Here is a 21,806-nt window from a genome sequence, read left to right on the forward strand (position 1 = left end):
CCCCTGCTCTGGAGTGCCCCCTACTTCCTTCTGTGTACATGAGAGATCTTTTGCCTCCAGGGTTCCAGTTCACACCCCAGGACTCCACAGAAAGATGTGATGATTAACTTTCCTTCATGTGACACTTTATGATTTACATTTATGCCACTGAGAGTGACTGCAATGTTCCAGGTCCTTTACTGAGCACGGAGAAAAGGAGAATAATAGCCAAAGATAAGGGAACCAGTGAAGAATTTCCAATCTTCATAGTAAGATTGTTTAACAAGTACTAATGTGGATTTGGGCTAGCTTTGTGGCTAGTTTCATTTGGGCTCCTGTCCATTTGCCATACTTCTTGTCCTCATGGTTATACAACAACCTTAGGAACCAACCCTTAACCAGAGAAGATATGGTATTCTATTCAGGCTGTTTTGCCTTCCATCTCCTGTTGTACTCAGCCACAGAAAAGAATGACAGAAGAGAGGAGAAAGAGGACCGGGAGAGATGACTCAAATATTAACACGAGGGCCCTAGAGGACCTGAGACTGCCTAAGTTTTATTTCCAAGCATCCATGTAAATAGCTAGTCATGTTCATGCATGTAAATCCAGTCCTTTGGGGAACAGAGACTGAAGAATCACTGGGGCTCACAAAAATGACAATTCCACATAGAAAAAGAGATTCCATTTCAAGGAAATATGAAACTGAGCCATGGATAAAGGAACTCCAACATTCTCCTCTGACTTCTGCATGCATGCACACAAGACACATACATCTGAATGCATATGTACATGTGCATACAACATGCCATGCTACTATACAACCTGTTCAAAAAAAAAAGGAAGAAAGAAAGAAAGAAAGAAAGAAAGAAAGAAAGAAAGAAAGAAAGAAAGAAAGAAAGAAAAAAGGCACTAAAGCAATAACCCTATCTCTAGCTCCAAGACTTGCATTTTTCAAAGGAGCTGTTACCATAAACAGTTGCAAGCATTCTGTGGACTCTGAGTGTCTGGCCTTTCATGAGGGTTCAGTTATCATGACTATGGTAGTTCTCTGCACTGTCACAAAACGTAGGACACAATTCTAAATCATGGATTAACTCAAGCAATTAGAAAACTTCACAGTCTCAGTTTCCATGAAAATAACACATGGTCCCTGTTGATCTCAGTCAATTTTCTAGCACTATAACTGAGTACTACAAACTGGGAAAATTCCACACAATAGAAATTTAGTTAGCCTTCAGTTTGGCACACTGGGGAATCCAAGACCAAGAGCACAACTTATGTTGGCCTCCTTGTAGTATCACAACATGGTAGAAGGCAAAACATTGTGAGGGAGCTGCAGGGAAGGTGGCAGCACTTCCTCCCATCTCCTTTATAATTAACCCACCCTCGTGTATAGTAACTAACCCACTCCCACAATTGCAATGTCAGTCCATTCAGGAGGGCAGGTCCCAATGACCCCATCACCTCCTAGAGATCTCGTCTCTTGGTAGCATCATCCTGCCAATTAAACTTCCACATGAGTTGTGGAGAGAACATTCGGAACTATAGCTGTCTCTCCACAGTTTGCCAGACCCAAACCAATCCAATGCCTAGTTAAAATTGATCTTTCTGAGAAAGGACCCTGAAATACTGTCATAGTACATACCTCAAATTTTCTCCCAAGCCTTCCTTAGAAGGACACCTAAAATTTGGAAATGCCTTATGAAAGAAAGGATATACACACAGACCTACTTGGAATTATTAAATACTGACTCTAAGTTTATCTAAATTTCTATGGAGCAAAAAGAAAAAAAAAACACTATGATACATTCATTCCCTATTGCTGCTACCACAAATTACCACAAGTTGAGTGTCTACTCAGTTCAGCTCAAAGTATCAGAAGTGCTCTATTTTTTCATAGGCTGGAGGAGATAATCTGTTTCTTTACCTTTTCTAACTCCTAGAGATGGCTGTGATCCTTGGCTCACTTATTCCTTAAGCTATGACACTAGAATAAGGGGGAGAGGCCCATGTGAAGCCCATGGTACTATTCTTCCACACCAATATGGTAACTAGAAGTATTACCATGTCCCAAAGGGCAGAGATTTGTGCCACTATCTAAACACCTCACCAATGCAGAGGTGCTATTGTCTTGTTAATTAAGTGTCCTGTGAAGCTTGTACAAAAATAATGCTCAACATGGACAGTGGCAATGTGTCAATCTCAGCTGCTGTTCCTGATGGGCTATTTTATTGGATCAAACAATGAGGTCATACTATCTAGGGCAAATAACTTAGTAACTTTTTATTTGAGTCGAATTAATAAAGCAGATATAAAGTAATTTGCATTTACTTGAAAGGGTCAGCAGCGTCTGTTTACCATCTTATTTCAGAGCCATGTCAGTGCTTTGTTCTCAGCCTTACTCTAGTCTCCTAGGACCATGACCACCTCAATATACCAGAGAACATCCCACTGCTCCATTATAGCACTTTCATTACAATAAAAGTACCTGGTTACAGTAACATGAAGTTACTTACATGATTTATATGGCCAAGCTAAGCACATGGAAGAAGATAACACCCATGAAAGTTTTGCAAAGAATGTATCTCCAAATCAAGTCCATTTGGAAGCCCTTGGAGTTAGGACTCTAACATACCTTGTTTTAGAGGACTCAATTCAACATATACAACCAACTAACTACACACTAGTTACCTATAATGAGTGGAGTTGTACCTGGTCTATCACATGATAAAGCTGGGCAAGTGCAGATACTTCATATTATTAAATGGAACTAGTAAGCATAAGTGATAAGCCCACCAGATCTACAAGGCAAAGAGAACCATAAGCACAGAGTAATTGGACTCCACAATGCCTTCTCCTACAGTTCATATGTCTCCCTCAACAAATACCTGTAGCCTTATGAAGAATTCCCTGTAACAGCAGGGGGAGAAGCATTACGATTTTGAAAGAAAAAAAGCTGGCACTGGCCATCAGGGACTGGCTGGAATATCAAAACCTTTTCCTGGAATGATCTGAAATATAATAGGAAGGAAATTTTTTTCTGACAGAATTTTGAGTAGTGCAAGTGTTTTTTCCAGTCCACATGGAAAAAGAGATGGTAGAATGTCTCTGTTGACTCATGGGCAGTGTGTAGTGTGTTGGCTAGTAGGAAACTTAAGGCCTTATTAAAAAACAACATTGAAAGTCTAGTAACATGTAAAAGGGTGGCCCATGAAAGCCTCTTGAAGTGGGCATAGTGTGTGAAAAGGTCTATCTCATGGGATGTCCCAGAGAACAAGATGATCTGCCCTGTGGTTGCTAACCAGTGTCTCCAGGTGGCATGACATAGGCATTCAGGTTAAGTCAGGTTCTACTGGGTGGACCTCCATCACCAGGATTGACCCAACAGCCACCATTGCCTGCAGACTGGAGCCCTTGCCCTGAAGCACGACTAGATAGATCCTCCTGCACAGCCTTCCAGGGACTCCTGCTCTGCCTTAACCATCCTCAGGACATCATCTGCCCAGCCTCTCCAGCCACTAGGCAGCGTTGTAACGCCCAGATGCCCTCCCAAGCCTTGGACCAAATGAAATAAAAGTCTTGTGCAACAATTCCAAATAAATAAATAAAATAAAATAAAGAAAGCAATGAGCCCTCTTTATACAGTTTCTTGCAGGCCTTTTGAGGAAGTGTCTCTTCACAGCTCCGCCTCACAAGTTCCAGTAAATCTATTCAACTTCCTCAGGCGCTGGGATGCAGGAACAGACTTGTGTCTTGAAAGACACAACAGGGAGGAATGTGTGGATATCATAGTCTACTTGTATGGTTAGATCAGCACCATGAAACGGATTGCTAAAGCAATGTGTCTTACATTTGTGGACACTGGGAAGCTCAAGTTTGTGTGGTTCAGGTCTCATAGCTGCGTCATGCATTTTTATTTCAGGCTCCACAACTTCCTAGCTGAGTGACTTGGCCTAGTAACTTTACCTCCCTGGACACCTGCCTCCTCCCAGTAAAATAAGCACAATACATGCTTAGCTGAATGTAAGTTCCACATAAGTGGCAGTGTCATTATTTTTGGTATCTTGATGAGAAGATACGCCTGCAAACTAAGTAGAAATTCCCTGGGGCAAGTACATACTGATGATACTCAGCCTGTAAGTGTCACTCAAAGCTGAACAATCACCTGCTCTCAGAGGCCTCCAGACTGCAATAGATGCCCAGCCCATTCTCCCACACCATGACATACCTTCCTCTAGCAAGAGACAGAGCAGACCTGGGTTTTACTTTCAGTAACCAGAAGTGAGCTGCGAGTCTGCCAAGCTCCATGCCCTCTCTGACCCGGGGTTCCTTCGCCTGTCTGAGGCAAGGCCACAGTGCCTAAATGTCAGCGTGCAATGGCTCCTTGCAGCTAAGAAGGGATTACTACAGTGCCCTGTCCTGCCAGCCTGAGCTCTCCCCTGGCCACTCCCTGGCGGTCCCCGCGGCCCGCGCGCCCGGCTGCTGCCCGCGGACGGCGCCTTTATACTGCGGGCTGGACGCTCACTAATGTTTAACTCTGGCCGAAACTTGGCGGCGAGCGCCGGGTGACTCCGCGCAGAGCCGAGCCGCGGCGCACCACGTCCGGCAGTGTCCGCTCCTTGCTCGCTCGCGGCGGCGACTTCTGCCTGCGCTCCGGTCCGGCTCCGAGAAGACGTCGACCATGAAGGTGAGTGCGCAGCCCTGGGATCCGGGGTAGGTCCTCTTCATCAAGTGCTTCCCAAAAGGTCCCCAACTGCGCAGCACTCAGGGCAGCGCCAAGGCGCTAACAGGTGAAGGAAAGTTCGTGCTCAGCCCGTGGGTGTCTTGCTGGAGCCCTGGCCCTGAGCCCGGAAGGTCCCAGAAAGCTCCGGCCTCACTTGGCTTCGGAGGGCCGTAGAGAAACCACAGGAGCGTGCTCAGTGGACACACATTTAAGGGTGCCCGCCTTAGACAACCCCACTCCTGCCAGCCTCTAAAAGGCTGGTGCACTTGCAAAGCCCGCTGCCTCCGAAGCAGCCTGAGCCCCACTCCTCTTCCCCAACCACCCCCTCCTCCCCAGCCTGGGGTCACGGGCTTCCTTCTAATTGGATGTGCTCTTCCTGGCTTGCAGACTCCGTGGAAGGTTCTCTTGGGACTGCTGGGAGCTGCTGCGCTTGTCACCATCATCACCGTACCGGTGGTTCTGCTGAACAAAGGTAGAAAGCCGGAAGAGAAGATAGGACAGCTGGAGATGGGGTCAGGTGCCATCTTATCACAAGAAGTGGAGTGAAGAATTTTGCGGAGGGAGAGGGGGCTTGCACCAGGGTGCCAGGGTGTAGCTGAGAAGGCTTTCCTGGCATTGTCGCTTTCAGGTGGATGCTGTCTTCACCACGGGGGTCTCCAGCGTTGAGGATGTGCGCCTTGCAGCTGCCACAATTTGTTAGATATAACAAATACATCCCTCCGAAAATTAGGAGGAAGTGGAGCTTTTACTAAATTTAATTGCAAAAGTCTTGAATTTAATTAGAATTGTTTCAAAAGTTTATAACTGCGAACTTCCCAGGAAGGAAGTGTGTAAGGATCCTAAACACAGCAGCAAGAATGTTTTAGGAGAGGGAAATGGAAAGAAAGCCCCATGATACATTTTGGATAAAAGATGATACACAGGAAATCCAGAGATTTTCTTTTTTTCCTTCAAGCATGATGAGAGTTCATTGATTAGAAGAACCAGATGTAGGAAAGCTGCAATTTAAGAATGCTCACAAACCTGATGCTCATAGGGACATTCAGAGTGACCTGGAGCACGTGGTGTTTTGGTGGACTGTGTCGTTAAAGTTACATGCAGGCTTGTTAGCTTGCCTGAATGTTCCAGTTTAGCCCCATCTTTTAGTAGAAAATGGATAATGGCACAAACACTACCGTATACAAGCCAATGAGAGCAGCTGTCTTGGGTCTCTTCTTCCCTTAGACCCCTACGAACTACGCACCACATATTGCACACTTGAAAGTAGTCCCAAATGAACGTCCTTTCTGGGTGGGCTTGTCACCAGGACATGTAGTTAGGGAGTCTTTTCCAGAGTTCAAGGCAATAATTAGGACTTTGTAAGTAGAGCTATTCAAAACAAGTTTGCCCTTTAACTTCATAATGCAGCAGAAATACCAAAAGTTAATAAGTGAATAGGTGGATCTCTTGCTTACCATATTCAGTTAAAGATTTCTATTACTTTGTACTACTAAATGAGACTTCAGCTCACTTACGTTTCTAGTAAGTTGTTAAATTGTAACTATTTCCGTTGGTGGGGAAACATGGACCCTTCCTGTTATCAATAAATATTTCTAGGGCTTTCATTATGTTCCAGACCACCCTGTGCTAGTTGCTGCAAATACAAAAATTAAATTTTGTAAAGATGCCTGACCTCAAAAGGTTAAAATCCAGTGGGAGTATGTAAACAAATAGGGCCTGTTTTATAGGTGTGTGCATGCATGTGCATACGTATGTGTGTGAGAAAGTAACCTAGACAGCTTGTCTCCAGAACATCACTAAGGCATCACAGCATCCACGGAAGGATGGGAAAACTAATCGTCAGAACTTCCTTATGGGAAATTGGAACTATGGCCCCTGGATAGGTCATTCGAGACAGGTGGAGATGGACTAGGAGCCTGCATCATGGACTTGCCTTCCATGGAGCTTCCCCAGATTACAGAGCTAACTCTTAAGTGTTTGCTTTGTCAGGAGAAGTAGTCATACTGGGGAGGGCCTGCATTGTCCATTCTTCTGAATAACACTTGCTCTCTTTTCCAAATAAAATTTCAGGAATGTTTCCCTGAAGATGATTTCCTGAAAAGTCCACATGCTCCTGCCCATTTGCTCTTAGGATTCAATTTAGAGAGGCTTGAGCAAGCTTCCCTGGAGACCAGAAGCTCTGCTAGGCAAGCTGGGAGGCTTAAAGAGTCACAAGGCATGAATGGCTTGTGTGACAACAGAGGCAAAAGATCATATCCTCTACTCTGGAATTCTAAATGGACTCAGGGCTGGAGAGGAGGGTGAGCAGCAGGAGAGGTTTAACATTATCCCATGCAGAAATATGGGAGAATTTCCAGAAGGCCTGGACTGTCGGGTGTGACAGGGGGAAGGAGGGTTCCCAGGGAGGGCAAGCAAAGCCAATGGCCTAGGCCTATGATGCATAGCTCACAATTTGGAGTCTATTGAGCTGGTCAGAAATGTGAATCCTTAGATGTTAGTGACTGCTTAAATACAAGGAGATGTAAGGGAGGGTGGTTGAGGATGCCTCCTAGGCACCTGATGGAGACCTGGTTTCCTGATGGCTTATTTATGCACGTTGTTTTTTCTACTTCTGAAGTTTGGGTTTCATGTGCACGTGCGTGCGTGCATCTGTGTGTGTGTGTGTGTGTGTGTGTGTGTGTATAGATAGGAGATGAAAGTCATCTTGTTTTAACTCCTATATTATCATGGGCCAAAATGATGGTCCAGGAGTGCCTTGATTCCACATAATCAGCAACAAATTTCCTGAGCTGTGTGGCAGCATGTGATTCTGACAAGGAGTCCAGGTCACCCCCTAAAAGGTTTAATATCACACAAGTCCAGGGAGGAGTGGAGGGGAAAGAAATGCAAAGAAGGAGAATGAAATGAAGGAGAGAGGGAGGGAGGGAGAAAAGAAAGAAAGGAGAGACAGAGAGGAAAATTTGAAAACAAGCAGAGAATTAGATAGCTAAAAGGAAGGAAGGAAGAGAGAAAGAATAAACCAAACTTCTTCCCCTGAGAAGTTAGTTTCAGCGAAGGTCAAGTGTTTCCATATGAAATGCTGACTTCAACAGAACTCATCACCCTAGACACAAAGGAACTAGGGAGAGCAGAGACTTAAAGTTATTCTTGTTTTCTTTCTTTGAGTAAAGACTTTTTGAAATGAGACCTTAACATAAACACGCTTTGCAATTTGATAAGAAAACTTAAAAGTTCACCTCCTTTGGTAAATCTAACATGTAATTGTATTATGCTTAAATATTTTCACTTATTATAGAAAATGTTAATATTTAAATATTGACTTTCTTAGATTCTATTATAAAACATATCCCAGCTCTTTACTTGTATAGAGTCATTGCAACTCTCAGAGCCCGGTGGTAATGAAACCTTCTCATTCAGTATTTGTGATTACTTTACATATGCCTTTTAGATTATATTACATGCTGAGATTTGAAATATTTGATTGTCAAATAACTTTGTTATTGAGTTTTATTATGTAAATCAAAGTATCTCTTTTCCTTTGTTCATTTTTTCTGCTTTGCAGTAAATTTCATCTCTACCTTCTTTCAGTTCATAGGAAATTTGACAGCTCACCCACCCATCAATAGTAAAAGAAAACTCAAATGTGAGGAGACAGGAATAACCACAGAGAGAAAAGATAACATCTATGAAGTTTGCCTGAGAAAGTCCATGATCGATTCCCAGTCGAAAAGCAAAGAAATAAGTCTGAATGAAAGCTTTGTATATGTCAGAGGGCAATTTCTAAATGGTGCGCTCTGTAAAAGCTGGAGTTGATTCCAGCTAGCTCAGTTGACTATTGTCAATCTTTGTGAATGTTCCTGTCCTCAGTGATTGGCCTTTTTCAGGCCAGTGATTTTGGCTTTGGGTTTCCTAATTGTAGCATGTGCCTTAAGTTTTCTGCCTTAGAAATCTAGGCCTCTTTTCTCAAAAGGTATTGGAGAGTTAGAAAGAGAAGATTGTTTGCCTAGATAATGATCACAGAAGGACAACATAAAGGGGCTGATTGAAGCTGGTTCAATGTACTTTTAATTTTATGACCTAAGAAAGTCCTGAGGCCCTGGGGGAAGGAGGCATGTAGAAGCAGCTTGCTTGTAAAGGAGGAGATATGTAAGGACATGATAATTGTCAACAGGTACTCACTGTGTGCCACACATTGGGCTGAGAATTTTCCATATATTTCTCAATCCTTTGAACAACTCTTTAGGAAGGTACTGTTATCATTTCCATTTGAGAGAAGGGTTGGGCTCTTTGTTGCTGCAGAACACATGACTCTAAAACTTACAGCAATGTGTACTATCTCATAATCTGTGTGGGTGAGGACTTTTGGTGGGATTCACCTCAGGATTCTGGTTTAGGGTCTCTCCTGAGATTGCCATCAAGCTGTCATATGAAAACTTGACCAGAGATAGAGAATACCATCCAAGGTCACTTTCCCGCCACATGAACCTCTCTTGGAAGCAAAGCAGGAACTGAGAGAGGAGCTAAGCAAGAACCCAGGTGCTTTTCCTGAAGGCCTAGGAAGTAGTCATCAGAGCCTCAGTTCAGTGTTTGGTACTGGGGGCCCAGGCCAGTTCTGATAGAATGTGGGGACACAAGGGCATAACCAGCAGAGGTGGGTATCACTGAACTGTTTTCAAGAATGCATGACAAGGAAGTTAGGGTCCTTGCTCAACTTTCTGCAGAGTTTGTGTTCACAGATGACATTATGTGACTATAGCTAATACTAGAGGTACTGTCAAACTCCACAACATTTTGTTAGGTTGGGATCAAGTATAAAATCAACTGGGTCTAATTAGCATAATCATTACAGTTTCTCATTTGCATACTATAACCTCATGACTATTAATTCTTGTATTCTCAGTGTTCTAAAGAAAAGAGCCTTTTGCTGTTCCTGACTAAAGATGTCTATAGACCGCACATTCCATCCCAGACTTGATATCACGGACTTCTTTTTAATAGTGGGGGATGGTAGATCCTGCCTCATGCATGCTAAGCACAAGTTCTCACCACTGAGATCACCTCAGCCAACACCTGTGCTTCTGAATGGTCTTCTTGTCAGCTGTTGTGGGAGTGTACCAGAAACAGCTCCATGCTATCCCATACCTGGGGATTATTTATTTTCAGAGATCTTTACTCAGGTGAGGCTGGAATTTTTGACTTTGCTGAAGAAAAGAATTTCAGGAGAGCCAGGAAGTAGCAAAGTTGAAGTTTGTTAAGAGAGACTTTGGGGCTGTTGAGATGGATCCATGGGTAAGATGCTTGCAGTATAAGCATGAGAATCTGAGTTCATATCTCCAACATCCATGTACAAATGCTGGTGGGGTAGCACATCCTATAATCACTGTCCTGGAATAGCTGACACAGGAGGCTTGCTGGCCAACTAGTCTAGTCAAATCTGTGAGTTCCTGTCTTAGAAAAAAAATGAGACAGAGAGCAATTGAGAAAAACATCCATTGACCTCCAGACTCCATACACAAGTACATACACATGAATCTACACCAGAGGAATATACACAAACATATGCATGTGTTATACACACACTCACATATAAACACACACAAAATGAATTTTTAACGTTTTTGACAATTTTCATATATCTACATAATATATTCTGATCTTAAGTACCCATCATTACCTTCTTTTATCCTTGTTTCCTCATACCTCTTCCATTAAACCCCTTCTTCTTTCCATTCACCCCCCTTCTATTTTGATGTCATTGTTTTTTTCTTTGGTCCTCCATCTTACATGACAGAATGTTGCGGGGCCCAATATTGTACAGGGAACCACAGCCTTTGTGAGGTCATGAATACAACAGCCATTTTATGTCCAGAATCTAGTGTTCTAAAGCACTCCTCCCCATCACATGGCTCATACATATTTTTTTCTGTTCCTCTTCTGTGATGTTCTTGAGCCTTACAGAGCATGATAGAATTGTCCCCTTCAGTAATGAGCACTCAACAGTCACTTGTTCTTAGCACTTTAAAAGGTTTTGAATATTCCCCTTAGCCCTTGTTATCTGCAAAAAGAATCTGCACTGAACAACGGTGAGAGGAGTATTAATCTATGGGTATAAACATAATGCAAATCAAAGGCAATTTGATGGGCATAGTGTATCCATGTTTTCAAGCAACAGTAGTAGCTTTCCCTCTTAGTGCCTATAACACTCCCAGCTATAGAATTTTGAATTCAGACTGCATGAATTCCTTCTAGTCAGGTGGGCTTCTGATCCAATTAGAAAGTAATTGGTTATCCCCACAACAGTCATACCAGTATTGCACCAGTGGGTACCCCTTGCCTGGCTGGTCATTTGTGTAGTACACATGATGGCCCCACTACTGGTTAAGACTTGATAACATTTTACCCCAGCAGCATCCATGACGCTTTCTAGAACTAAGCCAGGTAGCCAGCAAGGAGGAGGCATCCAGCTTAGGTGCACCTTGCTGTCTCAGTGTCCTGAAGCCATTTGTTGAAAATCCTGTCTTCTCCAACATGTATTTCTGACACCTAATCTTGAAAAAGAGATGCATGTAAATATATGGTCTTACTATACCTAGATCATCTTCTGTTCCATTTGTGCCAGTAACATGCTGGCTTTATGTCTCTGAATCTTTAATGTAACTTGGAATCAGATAATGGAGATATCTCCAGAAATATTCTTTTTGCTGAGGATAATTTTGACTCCACAAGGTCTTTTGTGTTTCCATATGAAGTTTGAGATTTTTTTTTTCACTAAGATATTAACTCTTCCAACTCATGACACAGGAGATCATTTCATCTTCTGATGTCTTCTTTAATTAAAAGACAAGAATTTTAACAAATTTAAGCACAGGGTTAATAGGAACAAAAACACTGAGGAAGACATACCCAAGTATAGATGTGGGCTTCCCAAGACAGATTTAGCCTTCAGTGCCTCAGTTTCTTTACACTAGATGTATTTATGATTTTGATGTCTTCTGAAAGTATATCTCACAGCGTTGCTGAGGAACTTAAAGGAGATCATAAGGTGGTTCCTGAGGTACACTGGATAGGATCTTAGCTGACAAGGTAAAACTTTAAGACACAGTTTTGCAGAGGGAGTTAAAATGTTTCTGTTGTAAGCAAAGTTTATACTCTGTTTTAAAATTCCCAGAAAATTGTAGGTTCACATTGGAGACAGAAATGAGGCCATTTTCAAAATACATATATGCTCAGGCTTTAAGCTGGTTTATTGCTATTTCAGCACTTGTTTTGGAAAATATCTCTATGTAAAAGTATTATCTCTTCATAAGCAATCTGTATAGTAGATTTTTAAAATTGTGCCCAAATTCCTGACTCTCACCTGGTGGGAGTGTTCAACCAGTTGCCAGAGTGATAGTTTCCCTTCCCTTCCCAATACTTAATATTCCCAGTCTTTCTATCCTGCATTATGATATAGTTGTGTTAGTAGTAACAGTCTATGTGGATTTATTTTCTTGCACTATAATACAGTTGCTCTGTTTTTGATGCAAGTTGTATTATTTTATCTAATCTTCACAGAAACAATATATTTCAGAGTAAATCATTTATATTTTAGATTTTTACACTCAAACAAACTAGAGCATAGAAAGTTTAAGAGCTTGAAATAAGTAATGGATCTTGGAATTTCAAATCTTTTATCCGCTAGCCTTCCCTGAGCCTGCTGGTTCTCATAAATAACTGATTGAAGAAAAGCTTTGAGGGCCACATTTAGAGTTAATGTTTAATCACTGCTTTATGGATGGATCCCAATCCTTTCATTATTGTCAATCAGTATCTTATAACTATTTTCACCTTTATTCTTTACTACATTATGGCCTCCAAAAGTGGGTGTTGCCTCGCAATGTAAGAATAACCTGAAACCACAAAATTAGCACTTCTGAGTTAGCTGTTTCATCAGTTTCCAAGTATTGTATTTTTAGTTTTATATAGGACTTCAAAATGTAGCTTCATAGGAAACTTTTTGTTTAACTGCATACAGTGATGTACCCATTTCTTCATTATGTTGTTCACTGGGTATATACCTATGCGTGTAGGTAATATTATTCACCATCTAAGGCCGGGGAAAAGCAATCTGAGGCAGACCTAAAGCCAGTAATGATCTTTTCCTGGCATTCTTGGAGACATGGTCGCTCAGAATGTATACATGAAGAAAGTGGAGTAAGAAGAGTCGTAAGGGGACAGGTGGCTCAGTAGGAGATTTAGTGTCTCAGAATGTATACATGAGGAAAATGGTCTAAGAGGAACATAAGTTATAATGAGGACCATAATGAATCCCTTCCTTAACCTAACTAAATCCTCTAAAGTGGAGTGAGGAGCCCCCTGTCTGTACGTAATAGCTCAGGACCATGAGCTCCATGAGTGACTTACTTTTCTGTTATAATATCTCATTCTCTTATCCCATGAGAGCAATTATTTCAGTGTGAGTCTTAACATCTCTTTGGGGATAAGGCCCTACAGTAATCAAAGGCAGCATTTGTCAACTCAGTAACATTTAGTAGACATTTCTTTTATGCCAGGGGTTGTTGTAGGTTTGGGGAATATGGCCCTCAGATATATACATGAGGATCTACCTACCCTGACCTTTACAGTCCATAATGTGAGCAGATTAGAGGCTAATGCAGAAATTAGTTCAGATAGGAATAAAATCTGTGACAAAATAAAGTAGGAAGCCAGGCATGGAGGCACATGTCTTTAATCCCAGCATTTAGGAGGCAGAGGTAGGAGGATTGCCATGAGTTCAAGGACACCCTGGGACTACAGAATAAATTCCAGGTCAGCATGAGCTAGAGTGAGACCCTACCTTGAAAAAAAAAACTAAAGTAGAATCAAAATATTTCAAGCATAATTTTGAACTACTGGAGTGTTTCAAGCCTGAATGTATATGATGTAATACTAGATACACCTGACTCCTATGTAGATTGTGGTTTGGTGTGGGAACTGGTTTGTTCAGGTAGGAGATGATGACAATTGAGTGATGGAAATGTTTGTAGTTTGTTTTAGTGGATCACATTTCAGAGGTGAGACAATATCTACGAATATGGAGAGTGAAGCACATGAGGAAGATTCCTTGAACCCTAAGTTATGTAGCCAAAGTAAAGAAGTTTCTCCAGCCTCCAGGACTATTTCCATACCACAAGTGCTAGTCTGTAGAGGTTTCTCCAGACAATTTCTCTTTCTGTTGCCAGGCTCAAGGATCTTCTATATCATATTCACCTAGCACAGCTTTGACAACAGAAGGTAACGCTTCAGTTTAGCAAGTATTTGTCGATTACTTTCTCAGTGCTGGGCACTTTTTGTCCTTAGATGTATAAAGAAGATAGATATGGCCCCTGTCCTCAAACTATCCACAAAATTAAAGCAAACATAAACATTAACTCTAATTAAAAGACCTAAGTGCCCTAGCATGTGATCAGAGTGCTATGGAAGCACTAACAAACAGATGACAACTGCTGTCCAGGGAGGTCTGTGTTGAGACTAGCCAAGCATGAAGGGTTAATGATTAACGGGACTCAACATAATTCTTGCAAATTTCAAGCCAAAGCAGGTAGGTCAGCTACATGTTCAATTCCCAGCAAGGTTCAGCCCAACAATTCTGTATAAGGGTGATACCAAATAGGCTATTTTTGGGTGCAAGTAAAGAGAATACCTTACCAAAAAGTGTTTTGATGGCAGAGTTTTGTCACTGAGTTGTCATTAGTTTCTTGTGTAACCAGAAGTGCAGAAGTAAAGTAGTTTTGGGGTTTGTTAATGCAACGACCTCATAGTATCCTGGAATATTGAAGTCTTTCAGTTGTCATCCTCAGATTATTGGTCATTGTCCTCGAGTGGGTCTTGTCACGGTTGTGCAGGGCTATTGCAGTTCAGCAATCACCTGTTCACAGCTCTTACAGGGAAGAAGCGTATGTTGTTCCTAATTTATAGCCTGTTATATTGGTAGGGAAACCATTTCTAGAATTCCCCTGGCCTAGAGCAGACTTTCCCTTAAATTTTGCTGGTTAGCCATGTAACCCTTCTTTACTTCTAAATTAATCACCAGCAAATGAAGCAGATTATCCTGACTGAACTAGATTAGATTAATAATTGCTAGCCTTTCTAGTGCTTAAGAGGACCTTTCTTCCTTAACCCCTGGAAAGGGAGGGAGACCCATATAAGTTGAATTGAGAATTCTGAAAGACAGAAAGGAGCTGTTCTATGTAGGCATGTCACACATTTTGTTATTGCTTTTTTATTGCGTTGGGAAGATTTAATTGTCCAGCGAAAAAGAACTAGTATCAAGCTAGCTCTGAGCTCTTGGGAATAAGATGCTCCAACTCTTTCCTTTTCCTCCCATTTTATTTCTTAACCACCTGTGTTCCTTTTTATTCCAGAGAATTCTGACCCAGATTTGCTTTATTTTGGCATTCATAGTAATTATAAACAGGGAAGAACTGAACTTGCAATATTTATTTTCTAACTCTGAGACAATAGAGGAGGTCAGAAATATGATAGGCACATTATTATGCATTTTCTTATAAATCCAGAATTTAAGAACAGATGGCTCCTTAATCCTGCCTGATAGCCAACTTATGGTATGCTATAGCAGCAGGGAAATCATTTCCAGAAATCCCCTGACCTGCTACTCTCCTAATGGAGGATTCCATACATTCCTTCCCCTTAAACCTCTGTGTTCCTCTCTATGCCCATTCTTAGCTAAGGATCCTGCTTGCTATTTTAATAAGAAATCTGAAACCTCTGGGAGTGGACTTCTTCAGTTCTCACAAGCCCACCTGTGTACTCACCTGCATCCACCTCCACTAAGGATGATGGGTGAGCCGATCCCTCAGGCAATGCTCTCTGTGCACTGCATCCCATCCCCTTTTACTAGCTCCAACTCTTCCCTTGCCAGTAAGACCTCTATTCAGCTATAAACATGCTATAATTGTGCACATCTTCAAAGAAACAATGAAAGAAAATATGTCTTTCCACTCAGCATGCTTACCAACCTTCCATTCTCTTTCTGTGTCTCTTTACTGAAAAGCTCCTCAGTTTTCTATTATTACTGCCTGTAAACCCTCACCTTTTTCTCTTATGAACCACTGGAAGAGGAGTTATTCTCTCTTTACCACTGAAATTTCTGCTATTATCAGGATCCTTAATCTTCTCCAGACAATACCAAATCGAGAACTCTGTTCTCACAATCTCATAAGACCATCGCCTGGCTGGTTGTGTTCCCCATCTTCCCCCACACCCAAATCACCACTTTCATTCTTTTTGTACTGCATGTTCCATCCAGTGTTTAAGGACTCCCTCTTCCCTGATAGCCAGTCTTGGACTTCTCCAAAGAGCCTTCCTAAGGCTTTCTTTCTCTTCACTTGATGATCTTGTTCATTCCCATGGTCTACAATACCATCTATAATATGACAGCTCTCAAAGATCAGATCTCTCTTCTAAATTCTACATGGAGGAAACACATGTCTCCTGGAATTCTCTATTTTGATATAACATTAACATTCCATCATGACAACTACTCCTGTCTTCCCAACCATGTTCTCTTACTGTATCCTCTCTGTACAAATAGCAATTCCAGTATTGCAGTCGCCAATTCCAATACCCATGAAATTTTCCTCAATGCTTCTTTCATTAATATTGACATCTAATTGTCCAGAAATTATATCACTCCTAGCTTTACTTTCTGTTTTAGAGAATGACCATACCTCACCACTTAAACCCTGGTCCAAGACATCTTTTATCCAAATGAATGCACACATCACTCTGTTTATTTTCTTACCTCCTCACTGATAGTCTCAGTACAGCAGGCTAGCTACTTCTCATAGATGGAATTCTAAACTGGAGCCTGAGATTATCTTTCTCTCCTCACATGTACTAATCTCTGAATTTGAGGGATTTTATAATTGTGGTTAGCTATATGTCACTGTCAGCTTGAAGAAAAAAGAATTACCCTACTGAATCACATAAAAGAAGTGGGTATGTGGTCGGTCACGGAGCAGCAAGTCAGAGATCCCAGACACAGGAGGATTTGACCTGTTGTTACTTTCTTGGGCAATGGGGAGGCCTTATGGCTAGGAGTGTACACAGTGTCTAAGAGGTGAAAGCATCCCAGCTGAGTCCATGTGCAATGAGAACTCCAATCTCACAACACAGTGAGCTGAATTTGCCAACAACCTGCATGAGTTTGGAAGCATACTTTTCCCTAGAGCCTCCAAGTCAGAACTCAGTCCAGCCACAATCTTGATTTCACCCTCATGATACTCTGAGGGGAAAATACAGCTGTGCTGAGTGGACTTGTGACCTACAGAACCCTGAGCTACTATACAGCAGGGGAGGCACTTACTAAGCCACTAAGTTTGTGGTAATATATTACACAAGAGAAAATGAGTGCAGTGTTCACATCCATTTAAGTCAAATCATGCCATTTTCTACTCAGGCCTCAGTGGTTTCCCATTTCTCTAGAATAAATAATTAGAATAATAATTATTAATAATAAAAATAAAGCCATGCATGGTGGAGCACGCCTTTAATCCTAGCACTTGGGAGGCAGAGGTAGGAGGATAGCCATGAGTTCAAGGCCACCCTGAGACTCCATAGTGAATTCCAGGTCAGCCTGGACTAGAGTAAGAGCCTTCCTTTGAAAAAAAAAAAAACCAAAATAATAATAATAATAAAATAATAGAAAAGTTAGCATAATAAGAACCATAGTTTTCACAATGGCCAGCGGGCTGTGAAACCAGAGCCTCAGCACTTGTCTAGGCACCCTGCTCTGACACTCTCACTCCCCTGCCTCAGAGAACAGAGGCCGTGTGCTCATCTTTCTGCTGAGACTCTTCCCTGGGTGCTCACTCCCTCGTCTCCTTCAGATCTCATGTCAAATGCTTCCTCTCTCATGAGGCTTTTCAGACCGTCCTAGTGCAAACAGAAACATCCCCAAACAGACAGGTCTCTTCTCTTCCCCTTCAGTTCCTTTTCTCCATGACACTCATTACTAGGTAACATATGCCGCTCCCTACTTATTTGTTCATGTAACCCCCTGTTAGCATGCTAAGTTCATTGGAACAGTTTTGCATGTTTCTTCATGGCTATATCTCTAGTGCCTAAAATGTTGAATAACAGACTGTGCTAAATAAATATTCAGTGAATTAAAGAAATTTATTATGAGTTCATAAGTTTAAGTTGAAGTAATTTTGATTAAAATGCTTGTGTTCACAAATATATGATCAAGCCATCCCATGCTAGGTCTTATATATGAACTATTTGTAGAGAACAATGTTAGTTGCTATTTGAGAACGATGAATTTGTCCTCTTACAGTCTGGTAAAGACTTTGGGTTAAATATTTAAAAATAGCTGGCATGGTGGCACACACTTTTAATCCCAGTACTAGGGAGGCAGAGGTAGGAGATTGCCATGAGTTCAAGGCCATCCTGAGACTACATAGTGAATCGCAGGTCAACCTGGGCTAGAGGAAGACTCTACCTCAAAATAAATAAATAAAGAAAGAAAGAAAGAAAGAAATAATGACATAAAATTTCTTGATAAGTCAGTCAAATATCCATCATTAAAAATAAGCATAGGGCTGGAGAGACGGCTTAGTCAATAAAGTGCTTGCTGTGCAAATAGGCAGATGTGAGTTTGGATCTCTAGAACCCATGTAAATGCTGAGCATGATTGCATGCACCTGTAACCCCAGCACTGGGGACAAAAGACAAGAGGATCATTGGGACTTGCTGGTTAGCTGCAGTCTAGCTGATTCAGTGAGTTATGGGTTCAGTGAGATCTGAATTAAACCTATGGCCTCCACCCATATGTGTACTCATATATACACATGCATGCTAACACACATATGAACATGCATCCACACATGCATGCATACCACACACAAAAAATTAAACACAAGATAAGATGAGGATAAAGAAATAAGTATAAGCTAAGTAGTAAAGGATTGATCAAGAGACATAAGGAAGGATGTTGAGAGGATGAAAGCTATAGATATGGATTACAGATTTGAGAGGTACTCAACTGTAAAAGAGAAATAGGAGCTAGTTGAAGAAGTAAGGTCAGGCAATGATTTCCTTAAGACAGGTCCTCCTGCTGCATGTTTATGGAGGGGCAAAAGTAAACAGTGAAGACAAGCTAAAAGTGCTTGAAACCAAGCCCTTTGGGACTCAAGACACCCAGGACTTTGGCACTGGAAAGGGGACAAAGCCTTCCTACCCTGGGATTCTAAAGGATGGGTTAAGTAGAGCAGAAGAGTCAGATATAGCAATGATGAGCATGGTAGAAAATGAGCCTTTGAGGACTGGACAGATAGCTTAACAGCTAAGGCACTTGCCTATGGAGCCTAAGGATTCATGTTTCACTCTCCAGGTCCCACATAAGCCAGACAAAAAGGTGATGCAAATGCACAAGGTTGCACATATACACAAGGTGGCACATGCATCTAGAGTTCTATTGCAGTGGCTGGAGGACATGGCATGCCAGTTCTCTCTCTCTCATAAAAAAGATACTAAAAAGAATTTTTTAAAAAATAAAATAAAATAAAAGGAACCTCTGATGTAGCTTTTGCTTCACAAGAAATTGCTGATGTTTTGTGTTAGATAATGTTATTCTCTTTTCAGAATGAATACTGTAGGGAATGCATTATTCAGCATCATGTAATTTTAAAATCTTGGAACTTTGTAAAGAAAACAAGAAATCAGAATTAAAGATTCCCTGACTACTTTCTGAAGACTTCAGAGTAAAGATTATGAAAGTTACTGGGTCTACCATATAAAAGAGGACAAGGGTCGAACATATTCCCTCCCAGGAAGCTCTAGAGCTCCCCTCCTTATTACAGTTCAGAAAACTGGCACTCCTTTTACTTAGCAGCTCCAGGGACAAATGTTGTTTCAACTGACTGCATATTTAACTTAATTGCAAACATTAAATTCACACTTCCATAAAACCTAACTAACCCACTTCCACCAGTTCACAAGCACTGCCATCAAAGCATTGACCACATGCAATTACTCTCCCAGATATTTAGGCAGGTTTGGAAGAATGGTTGCAGTTAACAGCCTTGGAGACAATTGCCTGTTCAGTTGAAGTGGGTGCTGACTAATCCTGGGACTTGGGGCATGTTCTGTGTCTTTATTTCTAACACAGGATAAGAGCAAGAGGATTTAGTGAGTCAATAAAATATATAATGCCTAGAATTTCTCAGCACACTAAAAAAAATACTAGAAAAATGAAGCAATGTTATTATCTCAATATTTCTTAAGTATTTGTTTCTTGATTGTCCCAATGGTAATTGATGTAATATTTTCCAAATGCTCCTGACAGTATTTCACTGACAAATACTGGAAAGGGGGAAATTTCTATAGTAATTTTGTTTCCAGTGATTGTTTTTCCTTGTATCCTGGACCACAAAAATCTATCACACAGAGTAACCTTGTTGATATGCTTACAAATCTTTTTGGAAAGTTCTCCAGTGAGTCAGTAGAGCTTTTCGGTTTTCCTAAATGATGATGTTCTTTCAGTTTTCTTTGAACTGACTGTTGATTATTCCCAATTTGCTGGGTCACACCCTCCATTGATGCCTCATAGGATGATTTGTCCTCAGATAAACCAGCTCTATCCTAAAGCACTTTCATGTTTCTTGAGCCTGTGAGTAATTTATCCATACACTTAGGAAGGACCACTTTTCAACTGTCACTCATCGTTTCAGATCCCATGGCCCACTGCCAGTCAACTCAGTGGGGTGGAAACGTGTTGTATTAGTTTGTGCCTTTATTGCATGTCTTGTTTATTCACTGGGAGAGCTCTACCAAAGGGTGAGAGATTGTCTATAATCAGGATAAAGGTCAGTTTTCTTTTCCAAAAGGAATAAAGTAAGCTTACTGCCTTCTGTAGTGCTGATTTCCTGTGTGTGGAGCCTCCTGACCCCACTATTGCAGGAAATCAACAGAGCTCAGCTCAGCCAAGCTCCTGAGCCTCATTGTTCTGCACAAGTGCAAGAGGGTTTCATCTTGACTGGAACATGGGGAAAGGAATATGCTGCCCACTTTCACTCTGTTGCTTTGTAGGCTGATTCTTTTATTAACTTCAGTCCATCAGAATTTCCATCTCAAATTGTCTTTCAAAAAAGATGTACAGAATACTGTGTTGTTTTGTTATAATTTTGAAGAAAACATCTGCATGGGCCATTCAAGTATAGCCAAGGTTAGCCACCTGTCTTTGTAAATAAAGTTTTATGGAAGTGGCACCACTTATTCATTTAGAGGTTGGCTGTGATGATTTTCAAACTAGAGGGTTGCCTTGAATAACTGCAACAGAGACCAGAGATCATATGGCCCACCATGCCTGACACATTCCCCATGTAGTCATTTAAGCACAAGCATGTCAACTCCAGATTCAGACCTTGCATTTACAACTGGTTGATTTTATTTATAGGAAGTTGAGTAAGTTTTTTAAAGTTATTTTATTAATTAGAGTACCATGACAAATCAAGAAGTCTTAATAGGTGCTTATGCAGAGGGATTTAGTTTTCCAATTGGTTAAGCAGGTAAACAAACAAAAAGGGAAGTCTAAGACAACTGTCAGTATCTGCAAGAAGAAGGAACACAGAAGATCTGTGCTCAAAAACTCTGAAGTATATACTGAGTGAACTCAACTGCTTCTGGTTCTGCTAAAAGGAGCCAGAGTATGTTAAATGGCTGTTATAAAGGAAGCTGGAGGTAGGGCAGATGCATTTACTGGGCACATCCTACCAGGATCAACAAGGACTAGTAATCAAATCCCTCTTCCTCTCCTGCCATGTCTTTCCTTTCTCTGTTTCTCCTATTAGAAGAACTTCACAAGAATCCTATAGACACAGGGGTTTTGTAAGTACAGTGATAGATCTCTTCAACTTTGTCAAGCAGAGAAAGGTAGATATGGAGTTGGAAAACAGTGTGTAAATGGCTAGCACAGCTGAAAGAAGTGAGCTGGCTTTACTAGAGGCCACTGACAAGCTGCCCAGTCTAAAGCCATGTGTGAGCACACTGCGCTTCCTATCATAGACACTTGCCGCTGTCATTTTGGTGCTTGGATCTGAT

At 41.4% G+C, this 21,806-nt stretch overlaps 1 protein-coding gene across 1 annotated transcript in view; it reads left to right on the plus strand.

The window, feature by feature from the left end:
• Nucleotides 1-4,516: 4,516 nt before the first annotated feature.
• Nucleotides 4,517-21,806, plus strand: part of Dpp4 (dipeptidyl peptidase 4) — an 88,864-nt gene continuing 71,574 nt past the window's right edge. The window contains exons 1-2 of the mRNA XM_045147719.1: nucleotides 4,517-4,667; nucleotides 5,091-5,175. Of these exons, the coding sequence (XP_045003654.1) occupies nucleotides 4,662-4,667; nucleotides 5,091-5,175 (91 nt within the window). The 5' untranslated portion in view covers nucleotides 4,517-4,661. The remainder of the gene's footprint in view (nucleotides 4,668-5,090; nucleotides 5,176-21,806) is intronic.

Source organism: Jaculus jaculus, chromosome 4, assembly GCF_020740685.1.
Source record: "Jaculus jaculus isolate mJacJac1 chromosome 4, mJacJac1.mat.Y.cur, whole genome shotgun sequence".
Lineage (NCBI taxonomy): Eukaryota > Metazoa > Chordata > Mammalia > Rodentia > Dipodidae > Jaculus > Jaculus jaculus.